The sequence below is a fragment of the Polistes fuscatus genome, unplaced genomic scaffold (assembly GCF_010416935.1).
Source record: "Polistes fuscatus isolate 324 unplaced genomic scaffold, CU_Pfus_HIC Scaffold3, whole genome shotgun sequence".
NCBI classification, from domain to species: Eukaryota; Metazoa; Arthropoda; class Insecta; order Hymenoptera; family Vespidae; genus Polistes; species Polistes fuscatus.
Window position 1 is genome coordinate 14,226,426 of NW_025113107.1, and position 25,628 is coordinate 14,252,053.

Consider the following 25,628-nt stretch of genomic DNA (forward strand, 5'->3'; position numbering starts at 1 on the left):
AGAAGTAAGCGAGGCGGAACGGGAGAGAGGAGTGGGCGTTTTAATTTTGCACGCGACGACAAATTGCGTCCCTCGTTATTTAGGGTGGCATCGTGCAGCTTCCTCCCCCGCACCGCCACCTCCACCACCACCACCACCACCATCACCAGCTGTGCATTAGACGATGCGAAAAGCTTTGCTCTTGGAAACTCGACGAAACGTCCTCCTCCTCCTCTCCTACGAGTGCTGCCCGTCGTTTTGTAAGCCTGCGCAAAACAGAAAGAGAAACAGAGAAGAAAAAGAGAGAAGAGAGTTTCCTTTTCCGCGTTCGACATTGGCTTCGTTAGCCATCCACGAATTTACATTCGAAATAACCCGACAAATTCTCAAGTTTAAATACTCACCCTATCTCTCGTTTCAACGCTACCCCTTTTTCTATTATCTTTCTCTCTCTCTCTCTTGCTTTCTTATATATTTCATAATCATAATAGAAGCTACCGTTCATCCCCCATAAATCGAATCAAGACAATTTCTATAAATAAGTCATTTATACATTTGCAAGGATAACGTTTAATCTTCCTTAATTTAGATGACTGATATTCAAGCAACGATATTCGTGAGAAAAAATGTTGGCCCGAGTAATTTAATGGTTCAAACAAACCGTAGACGAATTCTTTTCCTTCCACATTGTTCATTTCAATCATCCTAATAAGTCGTAACCTTATTCGAGCTAGAGTCGGAGGAACATGCGCGTTGTGAAGTAACGTTCGTGGATTTAGAGAACTATCGACGAAATGCAGCTACCCAAAGAGTCGAAGGGGAGGAAAGAGAGAGAGAGAGAGAGAAAGCATTAACCCGTAGAATAGAGAGAAGAGGGTTCGTACGGTAGGATACACGCCGCTAGACAATGCAAAGCTACGAAGGATCCCTCCGACTGTTGGGGAGTACAGAAGCAGACACATCGCTGGAAAACTGAGGTCGGGATGGTTTAAAGGGAATTTCTAAAGAGAGAAAAAGAAGGAAAATAGTACTCTCGATAGCATGTCGCAGGTAGTTTCCTCGATAGCAGTCGAAACACGAGATGAAAAGTATCCCTCCTACCTTGGCAGGTAGGCAAGTCACGTAACAGTTTAGAATTTAATACTAATTACTAATCGTGTCGACGTGTATCGAACCCGTCTACGAGATAGTGTATCTAAGCATGTGCAAGTAACGTCTAAGATACGCTAGACTGGAAATTTGATATCGATCGCGTAACTTTTGTACGATGAATCTTATTGGATAATTGGAAATACGATTGTGTGATAAAATATATGTTTCGTTGATAAGATTAATTATTTTAAACGTATGTTATTAAAAACTTTGTTAACTCTTGAAATGTTCAAATAACCCGCCTATCCTGCAATGTTTTTGCTTGCGCGATAGATGGCAATAACATCGCTTTCTTCTCAGTAGTATATCGTTTTCAGAGAGACTTTAAAGAGGCAAGAGAAATGTTATATATTCGTGCCTTAAACTAATGAGTAAGGAAAATATAGAGCTTTGGTGACGCTTAGCTATGCTAGCAAATTAAGCGACCATATTTTTGAAGAGGTACAGGTCGTCCCATGGACGCGCGAACTACTTTTTCGCGTGTTCGGGTGAAGCGATTTACCTCACAATTTCACCAACAAATATAAAAAATTACAGTAGAAATAAAAGAACCTTTATTAATAATTGGGTAGCAATATTTCATTCATTTGTAGGTAAATTTTTTATCAATTACGACCTCAACCGGGGTGAAAAACTATCACTGTTATAAACATCGTAAATTTAACATATTCGAATAATTTAAAATCCGATAAAATATCTTAACGAGAATTATGAAAAAAAATTGGACGAATGAGAAACACCGTTGAGTGAAAATAATAATTGAGCATTAAAGAGGATTATAATAAAACAATAATAAAAGGACGAAGGGAGGAGAGAAGAAAAAAAAAAAAGAAAATTTTAACGCGCCTCTCGTTAGTAACCAAGGGCGGTATAATCTTTTTGCAGTTTACACTCTGATTACTACCATTAAGGAACGTCCGTGAAATCCAGCAATTACTTTGCCAATGATCGAGGAAAGGAAAAAGTGTGACGCGTGCAGGTATGCAAGCTGGGGAGTCGCCAGAGTCAATCCCAAGTGTGTATGCATGCTCGTGTCGATTGGATAAGTGCATTCCCGAACGATGTCTTTCCCTTCCGAACCACATCCTGCTTTGTGCTTGCAATCGTGCTTGCTTTACTTTACACCTTTTAACATGCTCTTCTACACCTAAGTCATATTTCCTTCCTTTATATCTTTGTATTCGACTAATTATCTGGATTATTAGATTTTTTAAGTTATACTTCTTTAGGCGCGTTTTTTAATTGGCCAATTTGTTTAATATTCTGATAAGAAATAACCAACAGACATTGTGTTACTTTCAGAGTATCAAGATCCGCAAAAATTTTGAAGAGACGAATTACTGGTACACTCGCTAAATGGAGCTCCATTTACAACTAGACAGCCATTGGTTTGAACAGCTAAGAGTGCAGAGATGTGTTCACTAAGCGCTATTCCAGGCTTTATGCCTTTAACACTTCCACCCTTGGACCTATATAGCTGTTGCGAATGTACTTTAACCGACTAGCTAAAGCAAAGCAAAGGCAAGGACCTTTCTAGGTCCTAGAAGCACTCGGGTCCGTGGTGTCGCCACTCACCAACTGCTTTGCCACAAGCAGCCCTGCGGTTTTATTATTATGTGCTGAACTTATAATAATCATTATGTTTAATATATATATGCGTTTCTTGCTATTAATATTATAGTTTGCTGCACGGCAAATTCTAACTTATAATTATTTTGCACGAAAGGGATCAAGCAAGGAGAGTCATTATTCGAATTCACGCGTCACACATACGTAAAGAGACTTACGATGAGTGTCCCGTTATACACGCTAAACTAGAAAGTGACGCAACATTTTGTTTCTTTCTTTCTTTCTTTGTCACTCTTGGACTCCCACGCATACGGCAGCCCTGCCCCCGTAGCTCGTACACAAAACAATAGGAAATGTAACCGTTGGCATACCGGATGACAGGCACGCAAATAGGTGCAACCAGGGTTTAGAGGCAAAGTGCCGGAAGTAAGCTAGTCGTGCGTGACACCCGTCGACACTCGCCTCTTGTCCTACACTCGCAAATCGCTACGGTAGTCAACGAGTTTCCACAACTTTGTTAAACCTCTTATTGTTTACCTCGACACCTCTTAACTAAGAAAAAGAAAATTAAATTTATTCATAGATTTGAATATCGGATCTAAATGTTCTAATCTCCATTTCTCAATTCTACCCAATTATATTTCATTTAGTATATTACTCTTATAAAGCTTCCAAAGTTTCAAACGCGTACTCGGTTGAAATTTCAGATTGAAAAGCCCCTAACCTTCCTACTTCAAATTAATTTATTTCAACTCTAGCTTACTTCGCTTTGCATAATTGTTTATATAAGCACGATTTACTTATTTCTAATAAAAATAAACGATAACATTCGCATTATTTAGATTTCCTAGCATAATATTTCTCATTAATTAGATTTAATTACCATCCACAATTTATTCGACACTCTTACGTTAGTATATATATTTATTAAAATAAACCATACTTAATTCTCTATATCTCTGAGAATAATCGGACAGAGAGCATTCGCTACTTAAAAGTTGTAATCCCAATTTGAGAGAAAGGCAGGAAGGCAGGCACGCAGGCAGACGGAAAGAGAGAGACGGAAAAGGAAAAGAAGAAAAAAAAAGGGAGAAATAAAGAGAAGAGTTCTTCTCCTCGCATCCGAAAGAGCAGTTAATTGTGAATTGCCGTCTAGATCCTTAATGGATCGTCAGCGACGTGAACAATAGCCAAACACAAAGAGAGGAAAAGAAGGACGTATAAACGCGCACGCGAGATGACGATGAAGAGAGACAAGAAGCAGATTCGAAGCAATGAGAATCGGCGAGTTACTCGCAGTAGCAGCAGCAGCAGCAGCAGTAGCAGCAGCAGTAGCAGCGAATAAGAAGAAACAATTGGATCCTGGAGCGGCGAGTAACGAGCGAGAAATTGGACCGCACAATGCGCCTCGTTAATTGTCCTGGCATTTCGGCGAGAGCTTTAGCTTCACCAACAACACCATCCCATCATCGCTATGCACGTCAACGTAGATAGATCCAATATATACACGCAGGGTCTTTCGTCTAACTCGATCACCTAAAATATCTCGTTTATTTCGTACGATAGAAAAAAAATGGTCAGAATAATAGAATATTCTGTTCGAATGCGCCGATACACTGATGGGCCGAGCTTTTTTTTTGCGTGGTAATTTTTTAAAAATTTCAAAGTCACCATATTTTTTTTCAAATAAACCATATTTTGACTACAATATTTTTATTGTTTATAACAAAACGAAATCGAACGATGTGCAATATTTACTTTCGAGTGATCGAGAAAATTCGAGAAAATTGTAAAATGTTTTTCAGTAACACAAGTACACAAGAGACAATATTTATTAACAATTCATTAATTAATTATTTAGCAGATTATTTCCATAATATCAAAATTGAAAACCATGTAAACCAATGGTATACCGTATAATATACCTCAGTGTACACCATATAAGACTTTTTTCCAACATAAAACGAGTTTCCATCGAAATTGAATATAGGCCTTTCTTTCAAAGACTCATTCGATTAATCTTTCAACCATTTTACTATGCAATTTCTAACAAAGTTTCCCGACAAAACGATTTATTATCTAGTTACGCAAACTTTACCCCCTCCCACCCGTTATCGAGATTTATTGGACTATTCGATTGTACAAAAATTTAATTAACAAGTTAAACTAAAACACGTAGTGTTTTTGTACGTATTTTAGAAATTCATTTGAAAAATATGTTCAAACCTAGTCTGATTAATGGAAAAAGTCAAGATGGATACCATTTAATCGATCTAAGAATCTATTCAAATTTTCTAAGAAAGCTCAATGTGGGTTCCTAATTTAAGTTAAAATGTACAGTTCGATATGAAGTTGATGTAAGGACCAATAGAAGAGAATGCAAATTATGCAAGCCCGAGGGTCACCACCTACTTCCTCGATTCATCCATGTGTATTGTGCATACTGAGGCGTTGCTGACGAACGAAGCTTAATAATCGTTCATACGCCTACGATATCGTCATTAACGTTTCTCTACACGACTGAGAGGAAAGGGTGGAAGAGAGAGAGAAAGAGAGAGAGAGTAGACAGACAAGACTAGGGTTGTTCCGAATAGACTTGCCAAGATATTCCAAGTTTCATTAGCTCCTAATCAAGCATCCATCTTGTTCTAACTAAGCCCGAGGTTATGGTTTCTCATCGAATTTCCTTATTCTCTCCATAATTTTCACGAATAAATAATTACTTTAGCTCGGAAAATATACTTTTAATTTACCTACTCACCCCACCCCCTACCTGTATTATCGCAATCGATCGGGAAAAAGAAACATTTGATCTCGAGGATTGAAACCCTCCCGTGTCTCTTTTTTTCTCTCTCTCCTTCATTTTTATCGATAAAAATAAATATCTGCTGGTACATCTTAAAAGTCATTATTTTGCCAGTCCTTCGTAATTATGCGTTTCCCGTTGGTTATTAGAATCAACGTTTCCCTTCTTCCACTTCTCCATCGTTCCTCGAGAAAGAGCCCTTTCGACAAATATTGCTTTTACGCCCTTTCAATCCCGACCAAACTCTACCCTTTTTCTTTTTCTAACTTGTTTAACTTATTCTCCGTTTCCCGTCTTTCTTATCATCTTTCTTCTCTTTGGTTGATCGAGGATCGAAAAAGCAATGTTGAAGGTTGAGATGGTAAGAAGAGTCGAAGCATAGTAAGAAGGATAAGAAGGATAGGAGGGTGAGGTTGGCTGCTGCTGAGGAAAGGGTAGTAGTCGAAAGAAAATAAGAGAATAATAAAAGAGTGTTCCAGGTTCCAGTGAAGAAACTTTCCCAATTTATCCCGCAATCCCATGGTTCAGTGACTTTTTAAATTGCTCGCGAAATACCAGTCCCCGCTATCTTGTCTCGCAATCGCGATTCGTCGTTACGCGCATTTGCACGATCAGGTGGTTTCGCAAATGACGGAGAAAGCGTTCGTTCCTTTTTTTATCTTTTTTCTTTTACTATTAACGTTTTCATCGAGACGATAAGAAAAAAAAAAAAAAAAATGCTGCCCTCCTTCTTATTACGATCAACTCTTTTTCTTACCCCATCATAACGAAACAAAACGAGAATAAAGAAATAAGACAATGTAATCGAAATTAGAGAAACTCGTAAAACTTGAATCGCCATTAATCTGTTTCGTAAGAAATATTTACTTTCCCTATTATCCAGGTTAATTATTATTTAACGCAAGCATGATAATCCATTTTTAAAAGTATTTTATCGTAAAATTCGTTAAATTGTAATAAATTTTCTATCGATGTTTCAAATTACGCGAGAACATTGAATTGCATCGAAAGAATTAACGATACCATTGTTAACCCCCAGCATTGGGAATGAATTTTATGAAAAAAAAAAATCATTTCGAAAGATAATAATTTCATTTGTTAATTTTCTTAGATTCGTATCCGGAGAAAAACGGAAAGAGAGTAAAGATGGGAGGGGAGGGGGAGGGTGAAAAAGGATGAATGCAATTTGAGAAATAAGTTGCACGACTTACTAACTACTCCCTACCTAAAAATAATCGCGAAAGATAGTAATGGAGGAGAGATGCACAACACCGCGAGACGAATTTATTCTCGTCTTCGGCACGCTCTTCGAAAAACTCGTCTCGCGAAGAGGAGGGTCCTCGATCCCCCGTTTTGCGAGACCCGACGACTAAAATCCGGCTTAGGAATAAATCCAAAGCGTGCGAGCGGAGTCCTTCGATTCTAACTCCCACGCAAAGATGACGAGAAAACGAATGTATCGTGAGAATCACCCGTAAGTCTGACTATTTAGAAAAAGAAAAAAAAAAAAAGAAAAAAATATATATAATAAATCTTGATTATATATAGCGTGTTTTCAAATGAATTCATTAACTACGTATATGCAAATATTTATAACCCCAGTTACAATAAATTTTAAATAATTTTAATTATTTTTTTTTAATTTTTATTTTTATTTTTATTTTTATTTTAAATAATTTTGATAAAAATAAAATAAATAATTTTGACAATTTTATATGACGAAAACATTTAAATGACATTATTGACAAAAAAAAACACATCCTACGTATACGATATATATTTAATATATGTAATATGTTATAGGTAAAGTAACATATATATTTGGTATAAATGACATGCACACAACTACAAAGTTGCATATTATTACAGGAAATAAATAAATCAAAGTGAAAATATCGCATCTCGATTAAAAAAAAACAGACATTAGTAAGATTTTTTCTACGTGATTTACATATTCCAAGCAAACTCTTCATTCGAATATTTTATTTATATTTTAGAATATAATTTTAATTCATATAATAAAATATATATTATACGTAAAAATCTCTTATTATATATAATACGAATAAAAGATATCAAATTGTAAATACGTATCTATGCAAAGAAAATAAAATATAATAAAATAAATAATATAATATAATAATATAATATATATAAATAAATATATAATAAAATATATATTATACGTAAAAATCTCTTATTATATATAATACAAATAAAAGATATCAAATTGTAAATACGTATCTATGCAAAGAAAATAAAATATAATAAAATAAATATATATAATATAATATATAAATAAATATATAATATAAATAAATATATAATATAATAAAATATATTATATTATACGTAAAAATCTCTTATTATATATAATACAAATAAAAGATATCAAATTGTAAATACGTATCTATGCAAAAAAAAAAAATAATAAAATAAATAATATAATATAATATAATATAAATATAAATAAATATATAATATAATAAAATATTATATTATACGTAAAAATCTCTTATTATATAATACGAATAAAAGATATCAAATTGTAAATAGGTATCTATGGAAAGAAAAAAGGGGTAACTAAAAAAGAAAAAAGTATTAACCCTAAAACTCCGCTATAATGCACCGGTTGTTCCATCGAGATAAGAAAAAGATGTATACTTCTAGCATTATGCCATTACCAACTCACCACAATACAGGGAGAAAGAGAGAAAGGAAGTTTGCATTGAAGACTCGGCTTGCCTTGAATACAATGAGTTGTCTTATTAGCGAGAAGGTAAGTACCTACACCTACACCTACACCTACACCTACACTTACACTTACAAACGTATACACGTAAATATCTATACGCAATAAATTGTCGAGTTAGTTGAAACCGCCAATCGTTGTTTCATCCGTTTCAATCGTAGTTCTTGGATGAATATACTGGAGCTTTTTCTCACAAGGTCATTGACCTTCGTCGTCATCGTCGTCGTCGTCGTCGTCGTCGTCGTCGTCGTCTTCAAAGAAGAGAAGAGAAGAAGAAAGAAAGAAAGAAAGAAAAGAAAGAGAAAGAAGAGGTAGAGATAGAGAGGTTCTTCCATTAAAAGACAAATTCCTTCTCGTTATGAGAACGTTGTGTACCCGGAAATGCATATCCAATGTATTCACTTAAGAACGGATGAACGTGCAATCCAGACAATGTTATAAAAAAAAAAAAAAAATACTAGAAAAAAGTACGAGAGAAATATAGAAAGAGGAAAGAAAAAGAAAAAAAAAGAAAAAAATGAGAGAGATAGAGGGATTAAATGTGAGAAAATTGTGGTCTGTATTAACGAGAAGAACGTTGATCCGATATCATCATCGACTTCTCTAACGAACGATGGAACGTACACAATCTCAGGATCATTTTTCCGTAGATCATTATCCTCGAATAGTTAACGATTAATCATAGAATTTATTTCTAACACCGCAGGTGGTGTATATTCTTTCTCTTTTCCATCGCAGCGGGAGGGAAACGATCGAAGAGACGAGATTAAATTGCCTTAACACCCTTTTTCCTTCCTTGATAGACCCGAAGACAAGATAAAGAAGACACGCGACGTTAGATCGCGAAAAACAATGTTGTCTCGTGTTAGACATCAATTATCGGTTGTATCCGTTTTACATGGGAAATCTTGAGAACTTTCAGAACGATTAGATCAAAGTGACGACAAGTTTTCGAAGTGTACGTACAAATAAAACGATTAGAATTACGCGATCAACGTTCTCAAAATGACTAGATCATTTTTCTTGAATGACAATGACAAGCAATAACGTGTGGAATGATTTGGCAATTGAAATGAATGAAACGTTAGAATTGAATGAACACACACCGACACAAAATGTTGTTAGTTACTCGAACGAGATCGTTCATTTCATGGGAATAATTGATGATAGTGTTTGAAATTAGCACCGTTTTTTTACGATCTAGTACTCGCGAACAAAATTGTTTAGCTCATCGTCCCTCTCTCCCTTCTCTTTTTTCGCAACATCACGAACATAGTAGAAACAACTCACGGGACTTTTATCGGTAAAAAGCCATCGCGCGAACGATCGGTGGTAGCTACCAAGGTAATTTCAATTACGCGCGACCACCTCGTCTGTTCGTCAATGGAATGACAAACGTTAATTGGCGAGCGAACAGCACCGACGAATTTAATATAGGTTGGTTGCGGTCACCATCAGCTAACGTTCCTCCCTTTAACGACCCTGACTACCTCGATGATTATACACCCCCTTTTTTCCCCTAACTTTTTTTTTTCTTTTTTGTTAATACCACCACACGTGCATTTCGTTACTAAGTGTTATGTCATTTTCAGAGATTTTCTATCTCTTTTAATTAGATATATTTTATTTTTCAATTAATATATGAGACGATCTAAAAGTTTTATTTGTACTCTTAACTAACTAACTAGTTAAATCGCGAACTATTAAATTAAATAAAATTAAATGTAGGATTCGTGAAAAAATTTGGACCGTTGGATTGACTGGACCGGGACTCGAACCCGGATCTTCCGCTTTCCGGGCAACTAGACTGCTCTTTAACCAATTGAGCTATCCAGGGCCCACCGTCTAATCTCCTCACGAATGCCTATTTAAGTTTTGCTTGGAGACGCTCGCATCCCACATTAAATAATACACATGTGTGTCCGATTTTTGAATAAAACACGACAATGTGATGTATTTATAACGTGGGATTATACAAAATATTGATCGTTCGTCAAATTAATAAGGTAGAAGAAAAAAAAAAAGTGAAAACAAAATGAGAGAAAATAATGAACTCGATCTAATCTACTAAAATCTTTGAATCCTTCAACATTGTGTATTTTCCTGTAGCAAACGTTTATATGTATGAGGTCAACTCGCTCCCACAGAGTTTGTAGCAGCAAGTACACAACTGCTATATCGTGTCTCGATGGAAAAATAATACGCGAGAGGATATTATGCGTCGCATAACAATCAGCCCATACACCGGTAGAGAACCGGTGAATGAGTTAACGACGATTCCCCAAGTGGAATTAGGTTTGCGGTTTTGACCTCAACGTAAAATCACAGTGGTGCACCTTTGATTTCCGTGCGTATTAATCACCGTTACATTTATCATTAAATTACGATTAGAGAAGGTATAAATTCAGTAAATGATTTATAAACGTGAGACAACAAATTCAATTCCGGTTTTTAATTAGGCTTGTAATCTGACGAGATCTGAAAAAAAATAGAAGAAAATAAAATTTAGATTAAAAGAATTTAGAGAGAAGTAATTCATTTTTATAATCATCCAAGAACTTTTGCTTAAACCTGTAAAAAATAATAAAAGGTTAAAATAGAATCACAAAAGAAATGAACTTCAAAGTATTAACGTGCCTTTTTTTTTTTTCTTTTTTTTTCATTGGTATCAAAGAACAGTAATCGACTGGTAGAGTTGACCCCTCCCAGAAGGCAATAGAAACAGAAAGAGGAAGAGAAAGAAAGAAAAAGAACAATATAGCGCCATCGTTCTCGTGTACACACGTTACACGTGCCGAAGTAGTTGCCGTGGGAGCAGCTGGGCAGGTGAACGTACTCGCGAGCACATAAATACTACGATAGTGTTAGTGATAATGGCGTGTCACACTCCGTAAAGAATGCCCTAGAGCTCGTATCAAAACGGAAAGTCTTTTGCATTCGTTCTCTTACGATTTCGTCATTTCTTTTCGATATTTAAATACGAACATTTTCAATGATATCAACCCACGACCCACGGACCAATCCCCGTGTATATTCCTGTATTTAAACATGTGCATACAACTTACATAATTAATCAAATTATACAAATTGTTATTATAATATTGTTAATCGTGTATCAGATAAATGTTATTTTAATTACAATATTACCAATATTAATACATTTTTTAATACTATAATACCCGACTTTCGTATTTAATTATGAAGAAAGCCGATATTAAACTCGTTACTTTTTGTCCATATAAAAGCCGATCAATGAAATGTGATAATTATTACATATATTTTAATAATGGATTTGCTAAAAGTATCTGAGTAATATAATTGATATCGATGATTGATTTTTAAAATGAATGAAAAGCTTTTTTGACTTATCCTATATCTATCAGGTATTACATTCATATTTCTATATTTCATAATCAAGTGTGTTAATATACTATATATATGTATGAAACTATCAAATCGTAAGTTAGTCGATTGAGAATGATCTCGATAACGTTAGACGTTGCAATATTGTGTTATCCAAGAGTCCTTCCAGTTCGTATCGCGTGTTCTCCTTCCGCTATCGTGATATCTTTATATCCATCCTTTCTACATATATATGTCTAAATATATATGTACGTAACTATGTAAGTATATATGCACACATGTAATACATAAATATATGTATATATTTTTCTCATTTTTTCTCTACCAAGTTTTACTGAATTTTTGTTTAGATTTGTTTACCTCATATTACAATGAAAATATTTAGTTTATTATTATTTAGATTTTTCTCAAGTATGATACTTTTTAATTGCACAATTAACAGTGCTGAGATATAAAGCTAGTATACATTTTTTAAATGAAATTGTTTAATAACGATTGATTTTGTTCTACAAGTTGAAGAGAAAAAATATTTTTGTCACGGCAGAGGTAACTTCCTAGTGTAAAGGGTTAAATATATCCCATCGTTCGTTTTGTAATCGTAAGACGATCGTGGTTCTACAATATGATAGAGACGGAGTGGTCTGGCAATGAGATATAGTACGTGTAGCACGAATCTTAAGCTTATGTCAGTTGGAAGAAGACAAGGGGGAGAAAGAGAAATGTAGAGGAAGAGTAAAAGGGTAAGTAAAAAGGGTCCAAGTAAAATCCAACCTACGATCTTTCACGAGACGAAAGAGGAAGAAAAGGAATAGGTGGAGGAGATGAAAAAAAAAAAAGAATAAAGATAGGGTGCAGAGGTTAACGAGATCCTGATACTTGAGGTACTGAATATGATCGGTGTAAATGTTCCTGCTTCTTATCCTTCGAGTAGTCTAAAATAACAGGGCTCTGTTGTTTGCTCTCTTTTATATTGCACTCTCTACTGATCTATTTTTGTAATATTTAAAAATATATTCAATTTAAAATGTTATACAGATTATAAAGCACAAGTTTATAAATGATTTTTAATATTTAACATACATTTGAATGATCTGGTATAAGATTTATTTACAAAATTAATTAGAAACTTTTGATTCAACCTATAAATACATACATACATTTTTAAATTATTTACTTTTGTATTTAAATAAAAAAAAATGTAAAAAAATGTAAAAAGAGTTTACTTTAAATACATTTTTATCGAGGTATTCTTTCGTTGTAATAAATGTACGTATAAAAAGGTTAACTCCGGGAAAGATCGACGAAGGAAGACGAAAAAGTTCGTCGTAAGTATACGTAGACTTCATTTTATTATTTCATTTTGAAAGTAAGGAAGGAAGGAAGGAAGGAAGGAAGGAAGGAAGGAAGGAAGGAAGGAACTTCTTGGTGAACACGAACGTCGCCGATACTTTGAAATTTATGAGCTAACGTCAATAAAACCTCGAAGAAACTTTCGATATACCTAAGCTTTCATCTCTCTCTTTCTCTCTTTCGTCAAAAACTTGTATCCTTAGGATAAACCGAAACTTAAAATTCTCATAACTCCTTCTTCGTATCTTTCTTCCATCAAAGGATTAAACTCCTAAAGTTTCCTTACCCGTTTCGATTACTAATTTCATATTCCTCCTTATATGGTTTTAAGTAAACGGAGGTCTTTGATAAGAGAGAACGATCATATAATTTCACCTTTAAAAGAAAAATAAAAAATATATATTATAATTTTCTTAGCATCCTAGATCCTTCTTCCTTCGACTTGTCATCGACAGAAATTTCTAAGTACCGTATCTAGACAATGAAATAACTTTACGAAAGGAGACACCAAAAGATAATGTCATAAATTCTCGACGATACTATTGTTTCTCTTCTCCCTATTCCTATCTTTGTCTTTGATCTTCCTAAGGTTGCAATTATCTTAACTGCGCGTGCGTGTGTATACGTATGTATGTGTGTGTAAGGGAAAAAGTGATACTATACGAAATTCAATAATATTACATGTATAAATTACAAGATATAAGTGGAACAAAGTATTACAATTTAATTTCTTAGGTTTCATTAAAAATAACGATTTACATTTTTATTTTTAAATAACTACATTCAAATCGATATATATATATATATATATGTACGTAATAGCTGCAATAAAAAGAATTTGTTAATATCCATTGTTTGATTTATCCTATAAAAATATAAATGTTAATAACAATTTTTCATTGATTAAATCGTATTCGAAATATCGATCGTGCTGTAAAAAAAAAAAAAGAAAAAGAAAAAGAGAACTGACCTACCGCTACTCTTCGTCGACGAAGCGAGGACATCACGTGACTACGGTATCTTTTGCGATCATTTTTTTACCACCACATCGAGGTCAGTCTCTCATACACACATACATACATATAGCAAAAGGGAGTTAGAGAGAGAAAGAGAAGGGTTACGTAGGCGACCGATTTAAAACGGCCAAAATCGACGACTCGTTGCTCCGACAAGATGGCGTCTGTACTACTAAAGAATTTTTGATGACTCTTGCGTCAAGTGTGATGTAACATGTTTGCGATATTATATACATAACAATGTAAAAGTCATGAAAAATGTTTAATTAAATCTTCGATGTATTAATTATTAAATCTTCGTATATTATATTTGTGATATTGTTATTAATTATTTAATAGAATAAAATGAAAATACAAAATGGCGAGGATGTAAACGCTTTCACTGGTTGTTGGTTGCAAAGATTCTTCTGAAAACAAGGAAAGCGGTTAGTCGAGCGATCGATTGAAGGAAAGGTTGAAAGCGAATGAAACGGAGAGGGAGGAAAAGAGAGGAAAAGAGAGGACTCTAAAGAACTCGTATCTGAACGCATTCGTGACGCAGTGAACTCGAGCTCGAGCATGACGATCTTGCATTAAAAGCTGGGTCGCGAAAGAGATACCGTTTACTAGAGACATCAAAGCAGTTACACAATGAAGTAGTAATAGCGATCGCGTCGATGAACTTTACTCGTGTTTCGCGAGGAAGGATAGGAGAGGAAAACGTGTGCTACCATCTTATTTCATTCTGTCTCGCATGAACTTCGAACGGTTCTTCGAGATGATATGGGAAACAAAAAGAAGGGTAACTTGAAATCTTTATAAAATGTCTAATAAATCAATTAATCGATCTTTCTCTCTCTGTTCCTTTCTTTTCTTATTTTTTATTGATTGCATTCAAATAACTAATAACCAATGAAGATTCTGTAAGTTTGGGATTACAGAAAAATGTCGAAGACAAGAATAAAGGGTCATGAAACCCGAGATTTGAAGCTCGTTGAATCGACATCGAGACCATTGAAGACTTGTCTGCACTCTCTCTCCCCTCTCGCCAATAAACACCAGCCACTCTTTTAGCCTCCCTTCGAACCTAGTATTACCCGCGTAAAGGTACATCATACGAAACATTTGAGATTTGAAATTATTGTTACAAACGTTTTACAATTGTAAACATTTAAACGAATAAAGTTTAGGTAATAATATCATTTATAACTTATTTATACGATTAAAAAAAAAAAGAAAAAATAAAGATAATTAGGATGATTTCTGTTATATTTGATCTTCTCACAACCTTTTCTTCTGGTCCATCATCTTTTTATAAAAAAAACGAATTTCTTCTGAACGTTTTATTGACGATAAGCGAATCAATTATTACGCAATGTAATAATACGATAAAACAAATATTTTATTAACACGGATAGCTCGAACGATCGATATTCATGATTGATATTACGAAAATTTACACATTACAAAATTTAGATACGAATTTAAATCAAAGTAGAAACATATCGGCGATGATCTATGACGCGAGATTGATTCGATCTTTTTGATCGATATGAGATGTCGGTAAAAAATATAATAAAAATTGTAAAACTCACCGCAAACGTTGAGCCATCCTTCGACGCGGCAAGGGTAGTCCAACTTCATCATGGTATTCGTTGTTACGGCTGATAGGAATGATGTCAATGATGATGGTGATGCTGATGGTGATCGTCCCGATGAAAATCCAAAATCCAGCGTGCTCGAGTGCGCGCGCGCGCGCGCGCACCACAGTTGTGCCGCCAACGAACGACGATATTATTTTTTCTTTTCGTTCAAACGTTCAAGATTATATAGAAAAAATATATATCACTGGGAACAAAATCTAACTAAACTGTTCTTCATCCTTCCTTCTTCCAGTTCATCCCCTGTCCTCCGCCGACCACCCACTCAGCCCCCTTTTCCCTGAGAAAAATCGAAACGACAAAGGTCCGAAAAATAAAGAAGAAAAAATAAAAAAGAAAAAACAATGATGGATATTTAATAAATTCGTAAAAACGTCGATACGTCCCACCGCCGACGTACATGCACGCACGAGAAACAATCACACACACAAGCGCGGAACACCGATCAAAACGATTTAATATAATGACGCATTTGTACGCACGCGACACTACATACACTTCCACTGACGAACACCGACTGACTGACGACCCTCGTGCATCCTCGTTGCCAGTCGAGCGCCGCCGCCAACGCTACTCCCATACTTGCTGACGCTACCCCCACCACCCGCCGCACCTTCCCCCTTCCACCGAGCCCCTTCTTCTCATGCTCTGCCACTTTCCTCAATATTTATCATAACAAAAAATAATTCCTCCTTGTTTACCTTTTTTACACGTAATTACATATAATGCATACATTCATTTTATCGGTATTTACGTTTTATATTGTTTATTATACCCATTGTACATTTCTAATAAGCTTACATAAACTCAATAGAATTAAATTTCTTTATTTGAATTTGATATCGATAATTAAATGGCGGTATTAATTAACTCATTTTATAATGTGTGTGTGTATGTGTAAATTCGATCGTATTTTATATCCAATTATATTTTAAAACCAATTTATACGATTATTCTTTTAACATTTTTACTGTGCGAATGTTCATACTCGAGCCACGATTTATATATGCATTATTTGTTATAAATACGAGACAACGCTTTTCGCTAATCACTTTTCCAAAACTACGTACTTTTAATTCTCTTTTTTACTAAACACATATTAATTTTTTTTAAAGATAATCACATTATTACGTTAAATAATTACGAAAAGTAAAGAACCCGACGATAAAACGAAAGCATTAAACTCGGACTAGCTATTTCGATAATCGAAATATATCTCGAAGTTTAAAGAAAACGATATATTCGTTCGATAGTATACCGAAGCACCATCTGACGATTAAAGATACCACCAGTACTATCCAAAATGGCGCTCAAGGCACAGGTTGGTCAAAGTAAGTACATCCAAAAATAAAATCTTTTTAATAGAATTAAAGCAGAAATAAATATTCACGTAACATCATTCGTACGAGAAAAAATAGTTTCGATATTAGAATTATCGAAAATGACATTTTTCTGCACTGATAAGGAATTTTCAAGGAATAGGGCGTATACGGGACTGGATGACTTCATCCCGCGATCGTTCAAAAGAGATTTCTTACGATTTTGATAAAAATAAATATATTTCGAAAGTGACACACCTTGTTATCGCTGATCCCTATAAATCTCGTAATTACACAAGTACCGTTTAATCTCATAAACGTAGATAAAATTGTAATTAAAACATATTTCCTCGAATTGATACAAAAAATGTAACACAAACGTGCAATTAGTTTCCAATCGATTACATTCCCTTACGCAAAATAATAAATGACGTTCTAAATGATACTCCAGAATAGCTTCATTTACATTAGATTAATAGTTCGTTTCTTTATCGAACGCTTGTCAACGTTCCAGCAATTTAATCTTATCGTTGTATTTGTCTCAAGCTGTCAAAGTTTCATTCGATCGAATGTTAAATCGGATAATCCCATTCCTAACATTGTCAACCCACATACAATCGCATCTCGCACACAAGTGATAATTTGATTGATCCTGCAATGATTAGCGAATTACGTTCGACCTACGTTTTTATTCGTTAGAACGAAAAATTGACAAATTGCGCGCGAAAATTAAATGCCACGTCTTTACTGTATCCGAATGATTTGGTCATTTAAATTAGATCATTGTGTATTGCCAATAGAAAATTGTTTAATCAAATCGATTTATCATGAAATTTAAACGTGAATTAATCTATACGAGTCTGAATATCTGGTACGGGGCCTCGATTCTTCGAAGTACGAGTCTATCGGTCGTGACGTCATTCGCCCTCATAAGAACGATCAATACACGCGTTGAAAAGCGCCAAAAGATATTTTTCCTTCTCGAATGCGCGACCCCCTTACGTCACCTTAACAATGTTATCTTTTCAATTAGTTACTAACTCTAAACAAAAATCAATAATTGTCATTACTTCGTTTTTCCTCTCTATTTCTCCCCTAATAACGATAATTTATATAAAATAAAAATGCTCATACACAAATATATTCTATGAACGTATAAAAATGAAATCCTGTTTAATCTCCTCTTTGCAGAAATTATGAATGAAGTAATCAAACAGAAAAAGAAGACAGCAGGAGGAGTAGAATGGAGAATCCTTGTCGTGGATCAGCTGGCGATGAGAATGGTCTCGGCATGTTGTAAGATGCATGATATCAGTGCCCAAGGGATTACCTTGGTCGAAGATATCAACAAAAAACGCGAACCCTTGCCAACGATGGAGGCTATTTACTTGATAACGCCGTGCAATTCGTCCGTGCAGAAATTGATCGAAGATTTCAACAACTCGACTAGAATGACCTACAAAGTCGCTCACGTTTATTTCACCGAAGGTATATATTATAATCGATATGAATATACAGATCAAAATAAGGCCATGTTATGCAAAAACCTACCAACCCTCAGAAGAACTTAATATTAGTAGTTATAAACGTAATACGGATCCTATAATCTTATATAATCACTATATTTTGCATTAAATTACTAAACCGTAGTTACATTTTAAACCAACTCACACAAAAATTATAGACATTTAAAAAATAATATTATACATTGTACATATTTGTATTTAACAATTCAAATCATTTAACTAAATTTACTCAATTTCAGATCATTGAGGGTTGGTAGCTTTTTGCATAAGTTAGCCCAATCGACCCATCAAACAAACAAAAAAAAAACAGAAATGAAAAGTCTGCATCACCCTACTCATTCAAATCTCTTAATCACAGAGAACGGAAAATGAACGTTCGACTGAGCGAAAATATTGTTCTTAAAAAATCGACGATATCCATATAAATCCTGATCCGTGGAAAGTTATGAAACTGTCAGTCTATCTGTTTGCAGCATGCCCCGACGAGTTGTTCAAAGAATTGTGTCATTCTCTGGTAGCTAAGCACATAAAGACACTTAAAGAGATCAACATCGCTTTCATACCATACGAGGAGCAGGTAAACGATTGAATATTTTGCAAGGAAAAAAAAAGAAAGAAAGAAATACTTAATAAAAAAAAGAAAAAAAAAAGGAAAAATGACAAAAATGAAAAAGAAAAAGAAAGAAACGATCGAATCGAACGTTGTCCAACGCATCCGTTCTTCTATATTTTAAATGGTGGTGGGCATGCACTACGGAATTTGTTGTAACACGTACACTCACACAATATACACACATAAGTACACATTCATATGTATATCAACGTACCGGAGCAAAATGCCGATCTATCATCATTACTCGTTCTCTATCGTTCTTCCGGCATCTACATTCTACTTCGTCCTTCGTCCCTTTTTCCTCTTTTCGATTCTCTCTCCCTCTCCCTTTCTCTCATTATTAACTCTTCTACCACGAGAAAGCACATTACTAACGTTCGTAATGCATTCATGCTTGCACTCGACCAGTGTGCCCGGAGGAGCTGTTCAATGAACTCTGCAAGTCTCTCGCCGCTAAAAAGATCAAAACCCTCAAAGAGATCAACATCGCTTTCCTGCCCTATGAGTCGCAGGTGAAGAACAAAGAATTAAAAAAAAAAAACAAAACAAAAAAAAAATACAGCAATGAAATAATTCAATTAATAGAACATCGTAGAACGCCAATTGTAGTTCTTTGATATTATCGTCGCGTTACGCTTGCTTACCTCAGTTTTTAATCGAAGATAATACATTTTTTTGTATAATTTGTTTACGTTCTTTTTTCTTCTTTTCATTTAAAGTAGAAACATAGGCGAAAGACTTCCTTAAAATGCTTGTATGTTGTCTATCTCCATTTCTGCATGTGTGCAATATGTAATTCATATATATTTTCTATTTTTCTTTTTATTATGTCATTCACCTTTGATTGTAACGAGCGTTAAAAAACTATTGCATCTTAGTATTGCCTGTAAAAAGAAAATAAATATATTAGTTGCATAATAATTCGTTTCAAACACCTTGTAGTAATAAATATCATGATTATGCAGGTATTTTCTTTGGACTCACGTGAAACATTTGCTTGTTTCTACAATCCATCCTTCTTAAATCTGAGAACTGCCAATATGGAGAGAATTGCAGAACAAATTGCCACGCTTTGTGCAACTCTTGGAGAATATCCGTCTGTTAGATATAGAAGGTATTAAACATTTTTTTCAAATTAAAATTTATGCAATAATGTAACATTCCAAAAATAACTTACAGTGACTTTGACCGCAACGTGGAATTGGCACAAATGGTTCAACAAAAATTGGATGCTTATAAAGCAGATGAACCTACTATGGGAGAAGGTCCAGAAAAAGCTCGTTCTCAATTACTAATCCTAGACAGAGGTTTCGATTGCGTTTCTCCTTTGCTTCATGAATTGACATTACAGGCTATGGCATACGACTTGTTGGATATAGATAATGACGTTTACAGGCAAGCACTTACAAGAATAACCAATAATTATATTATTTGTTAATATAATATAATAACTATAATACACACACACAATATAATCTTCATTAAATTAATCACATTTAAATATTCACAGATTCGAAGCATCTGCTGGTGTAGAAAAAGAAGTTCTTTTAGATGAGAACGACGATTTGTGGGTAGAATTAAGGCATCAACACATTGCTGTGGTCTCTCAGTATGTAATTGCTGTGATAATTATACGTTGTATAATTCTAATAATTGTTATACAATTCTTAATCTGAAACTTATTTCAATTTTTAGAAACGTTACCAAAAACTTGAAGAAATTTACAGAATCAAAAAGAATGCCACAGGGCGATAAACAAAGTATGCGAGATCTTTCCCAAATGATTAAAAAGATGCCTCAGTATCAAAAAGAATTAAGTAAATATGCTACGCATCTTCAATTAGCTGAAGATTGTATGAAACGTTATCAAGGAAACGTGGATAAACTTTGTAAAGTGGAACAAGTGAGTAAAATAATAATTACATTCGTATTAATAGAAATTCATCTAAAAATGTTACATTTTTAGGATTTAGCCATGGGTACGGATGCCGAAGGTGAACGCATAAAAGATCATATGAGAAATATCACCCCAATTTTGCTGGATCAAAACGTAGATCATTTAGATAAATTACGTATCATTGCTTTATACGTTATCAGTAAAAACGGTATAAACGATGAAAATCTAAATCGTCTGATCAACCACGCTCAAATATCTGCCGATGATAAGCAAACTATCGTTAACATGGCGAATCTTGGCATTAATGTGGTTGTGGATGTATGTATGAATCTAAAAAATGAAACGTAATAATAAGAAAAAATATTATAATATTTTGGGGAATTATTGCAGGGTAATCGCAAAAAATTATACACGGTTCAACGAAAAGAGAGGATCACCGAACAAACATATCAAATGAGTAGATGGACCCCAGTAATAAAAGATATCATGGAAGATTCGATAGAAGACAAATTAGAATCTAAACATTTCCCTTTCTTAGCTAGTCGTGCAGCTAATACGGGATACCATGCACCTTCCAGGTAATAATCGATAACGAAATATTTTATCTGTATATTATATTACTATAATAAATATTTTATATATTTTAAGTGTAAGATACGGGCACTGGCATAAAGACAAAGGACAGCAAACCATCAAGAACGTCCCACGTTTAATCGTTTTCATTGTCGGTGGTGTCTGTTTTTCGGAAATACGATGCGCTTATGAGGTCACAAATGCTTTAAAGAATTGGGAAGTTATTATTGGTAAGGATCCAATGTTAATAAATTTGTTTTTTCATGGATAGAAATAGATAATTAATTTGTTCTTTCGATTTTAGGTTCATCGCATATAATCACGCCGAAATCGTTTCTGAACGACCTAAGTAAACTTCACGTTTAAACGATCCCCATTAACCAATAATGCAAAATACTTTCTGCATTCCTGTTATTGTCTGTTTTGAGTCTTCATCAGTACTACCAAACATGAATATATATTGTGATCTCTGTGAGGACGAAATATTTATTAAAAAAGAAAATAAAAAAAATACACGGTCAATTTCGTAGGGGGAAGCTCGTTTAAAAGTCCGTTTAGAAACGGACAGCTAAAAATGATTATGCTACGAAGATAGATTATTTATTACTTTATTATTGTCTGATAGTATTATCTACCATAAGTACTCTTGCAGTATTTATTAACTAAAGAAGAAGGATTCTGAAAGGAAGTATCATCTGGAATCAAGTGCCTGCGTGAAAATTAATAATATAAGATCACGTAAAACATGTTGGCATTACTGATGTGTAAATGTATAATGGTACCTTATCGTTAAAAATTGTGCGTGAATGGGTTAGAGCAGTGTTAGAAGCAAGTAATTCGTATAAATATAAAAGAAAAATAAATCGTTCATAGTTGTTAACAAGAAAGAAGATTAACTGAGAAAGATTCTATGTGTTTTAGGAAAGACTCGTAATATATATATATATATATATATATATTAATATAATGTACACGCTTGGTCTTAACAGATTAATCTCTATTGATGATCGTTTAAATACGATTAAAACTAAAATCTCTTTATCGAGAAGTTACAGATAATAATCATTCGAATGTTTGCATATGACAAAAAGAAATCATGTATTTTTAATTAGTATTATCGTATTACGATGAATGATATAGAAAGTTCATTAATCAAGCATATTCCGATAATGAAAACGTTCATCGTCCTCTCTATAAAATAAGATGTTGAAGTATCTGTAATTTATGTTTCATTTGCTTAAACTCTATACGATAAAAGAAAAAAAGAAAAATATAAAAACCAAAAAGAAATATAAAGAAGAAATTTACTCAGCCTGTAGATGTAGAAAAATCATTTCTGAACGTTCGATTAACTTTATAGCCATGTTACGTACGAATTTATTTTACATTAGTATATTTTATATTATCTTCAACAATTATTTTTCATAGCTTTGCTCGAAAAAGAGTACGCATGTTTGTTATAATGTTAAATATATATATATATAGAAACATGTTACCTCTCGAAACAACACCAAAGACGTAATTTTATTTTTTCGCTTTAAACGTATCTCTCGCACCAGAAATATAAATCTAATTATATCAGTATAATAAAAGACCTTCCTGAAGGTTATCATTTGACCCTCTCATGTCAATCCGATAATTCTCCAGTGAACGATCAAAATTAAAGCTTGTAAGGTTTTTCGTACTCGAAACAGTCGCGTTGATCATTCGAAGGATCTATACATATATATTTTAGCAATGGCAGAAAGTAATGAGAAGAAAGTTGTTCTTGCGTATAGTGGTGGCTTGGATACTTCTTGTATATTATTGTGGTTGAAGGAAAATGGATATGATGTTATCGTTTACGTGGTAAGATTCTACAAAAAATTATATTATAATAGTTTTATTATCGATATATATCAAATCAAAATTTAGGCAAATATTGGGCAAGAAGAAGACTTTGATGCGCTTAGAGAAAAGGCATTGAAAATTGGTGCTAAAAAGGTAAAATTCTGTATTGATTAATTGCTAAATCACAATTTTCTAATGGGACATACTTTTCTAACTCCTTTTTTTAATCTTAGGTTATTATAGAAGATCTTCGAAGAATCTTTGTAACGTCTTACGTATGGCCTGCAATTGCATGTGGCTTACGTTACGAAGGAAGATATCTTTTAGGTACTTCAATCGCACGACCTTGCATAAGTGATGGTCTAATTCGAACTGCTAAAGCTGAAAGAGCATCTATCGTTGCTCATGGTGCTACTGGAAAGGGAAATGACCAAGTAAGATTCGAGTTGAGCTGTTACAGTCTCTATCCTGAAATCGAGGTAACGTTATAATTTACAATATTTTGATGTATCAATTTTTCACAGATTTTTATCACATCGAGATTATTTTTTACAGATACTTGCACCCTGGAGGAAACGTGAATTTTATACAAGATTTTCTGGAAGACCAGATTTACTCGAATATGCTCATAAAAATGGAATACCAGTTTCAGCAACACCCAAAAAACCCTGGAGTACAGATGCTAATCTATTACATATTAGGTATGATCAATGATATCAAAAATAATCTCTTTTGTTTATTTATAAATTGAAATCAAATACTCGTATTCCAGTTATGAATCAGGTATTTTGGAAAATCCAGCTGTACCAGCTCCAATCGAATTATGTAAAATGACGACAAATTTAGAGGATTGTCCAAACGAACCTGAAGAAATAGAAATAGCTTTTATCAAAGGATATCCTTCTTCTGTGAAAAATCTTGACAACGGTTACGTTATTGATACTCCTTTAGAAATAATCGTATATTTGAATGAGATTGGGGGGAAACATGGAGTAGGAAGGATCGATATCGTTGAAAATCGGTACATTGGTTTAAAGGTACTTTAGAAGATTTCAATCTAATTAATAAATAAGGATTACCAACCTTCTCTTCTATCCATTTTTCTCTTTTAGTCTCGAGGAATTTACGAAGCACCAGGTAGTAAGATTCTCTACGAGGCTCATGAAGATTTAGAGATTTACATATTGGATCGTGAAATATTGAGAATTAAGTCCTACCTTGCTGAAAAAATGTCTGATTACGTATACAATGGTAAGACATTAATAAGAACTTTTTATATCATATTTAATTATATTCCACATATTTTTTTAAATTATCATTGATTATTTATTTAAATGATTATAGGTTTCTGGTTCTCGCCAGAATGCGATTTCGTACGAGAAAGTATAGAAAGATCTCAAAAATATGTAACAGGCATGGTGAGATTAAAATTGTGTAAAGGAAGTGGTCAGTACTTTTTTTGTGTATACACTTATTATATAATTATATACTTATAATATTCGCACATTAATCTTAATGAATCTTACAGTATCGATTCTCGGAAGATCTAGCGATGTTTCATTGTATAACAAAAATCTCGTCTCCATGGACAAACAAGGAGATTTTCAACCGGAAGATGTCGAAGGATTTATTCGCACGCAAGCTATAAGATTAAAAGAATTTCATAGGTTTCGAAAACAGCAAAAAGTGGCCGAATGATATTGATCAAGAAATTAAAAATGGCGAATTAAATCAAATCAAATCTCCATATGCGTGAAGGAATATAAATGAAGCGTTTTAGAAATTCCTAAATATCTTTGCGTACATTTAATGAAATCTTTAATGTAAAGATATTTATAATATATCTATATTAATTATATATACAAATTTCTATGAAGAAATAGAGAAGACTGTAAGTCTTCTTACATCCATTTATACATCTTACACGCGAATCGAGCGAACATAAAATATAGAAATGGAGAAAGGATGGAATATATATATATAAAAACACACTGCGACAAGTTTTTACTTTCAATGAATTATTAATAATTAAATCTTGGGATAATCAGCATATTTGTGAATATTATAATAATATATAATGTATGTTACCTTAGCGCGGTATTAATATATTGTATACATAATAATATAAACTTTTATATCTCATTATCATACTTTTTCTTGCTACTTAATATTTAACTTAAAATATAATTTCAAATACGAAAGAATAATAATAATAATAATAATAATAATAATAATAATAATAA

General features: G+C 33.6%; 3 protein-coding genes and 1 non-coding gene across 6 annotated transcripts in view; 3 read left to right on the plus strand and 1 right to left on the minus strand.

Annotated features, from left to right (window-relative positions):
- Positions 1-16,166, minus strand: part of LOC122519095 (ras GTPase-activating protein raskol) — a 135,004-nt gene extending 118,838 nt beyond the window's left edge. The window contains exon 1 of the mRNA XM_043638301.1: positions 15,562-16,166. Within this exon, the coding sequence (XP_043494236.1) occupies positions 15,562-15,613 (52 nt within the window). The 5' untranslated portion in view covers positions 15,614-16,166. The remainder of the gene's footprint in view (positions 1-15,561) is intronic.
- On the plus strand, positions 1,486-1,636 carry LOC122520304. Its single transcript, XR_006304507.1, has one exon. It is a non-coding gene; the product is annotated as a U12 minor spliceosomal RNA (small nuclear RNA).
- A 720-nt stretch (positions 16,167-16,886) lies between the features above and the next one.
- LOC122519098 (protein ROP) lies at positions 16,887-23,172 on the plus strand. 3 transcript variants are annotated; one of them, XM_043638310.1, is made up of 11 exons: positions 16,887-16,958; positions 18,138-18,434; positions 18,946-19,049; positions 20,051-20,199; positions 20,265-20,480; positions 20,596-20,694; positions 20,781-20,988; positions 21,052-21,300; positions 21,373-21,560; positions 21,631-21,785; positions 21,860-23,172. In XM_043638310.1, the coding sequence occupies exons 1-11, from the start codon at positions 16,931-16,933 to the stop codon at positions 21,919-21,921; spliced, it is 1,755 nt and encodes a 584-aa protein (XP_043494245.1). In that variant the 5' UTR covers positions 16,887-16,930; the 3' UTR covers positions 21,922-23,172. The 3 variants fall into 3 exon arrangements, with proteins under 3 accessions (XP_043494245.1, XP_043494244.1, XP_043494246.1); XM_043638309.1 differs by lacking the exon at positions 18,946-19,049 and adding an exon at positions 19,494-19,597; XM_043638311.1 differs by lacking the exon at positions 16,887-16,958 and having other exon boundaries at positions 18,344-18,434; positions 18,712-19,049.
- A 92-nt stretch (positions 23,173-23,264) lies between these two features.
- LOC122519099 (argininosuccinate synthase) lies at positions 23,265-25,332 on the plus strand. Its single transcript, XM_043638313.1, has 8 exons — positions 23,265-23,403; positions 23,470-23,538; positions 23,619-23,864; positions 23,941-24,086; positions 24,158-24,422; positions 24,498-24,636; positions 24,730-24,831; positions 24,914-25,332. The coding sequence occupies exons 1-8, from the start codon at positions 23,293-23,295 to the stop codon at positions 25,081-25,083; spliced, it is 1,248 nt and encodes a 415-aa protein (XP_043494248.1). The 5' UTR covers positions 23,265-23,292; the 3' UTR covers positions 25,084-25,332.
- Positions 25,333-25,628: the final 296 nt, after the last annotated feature.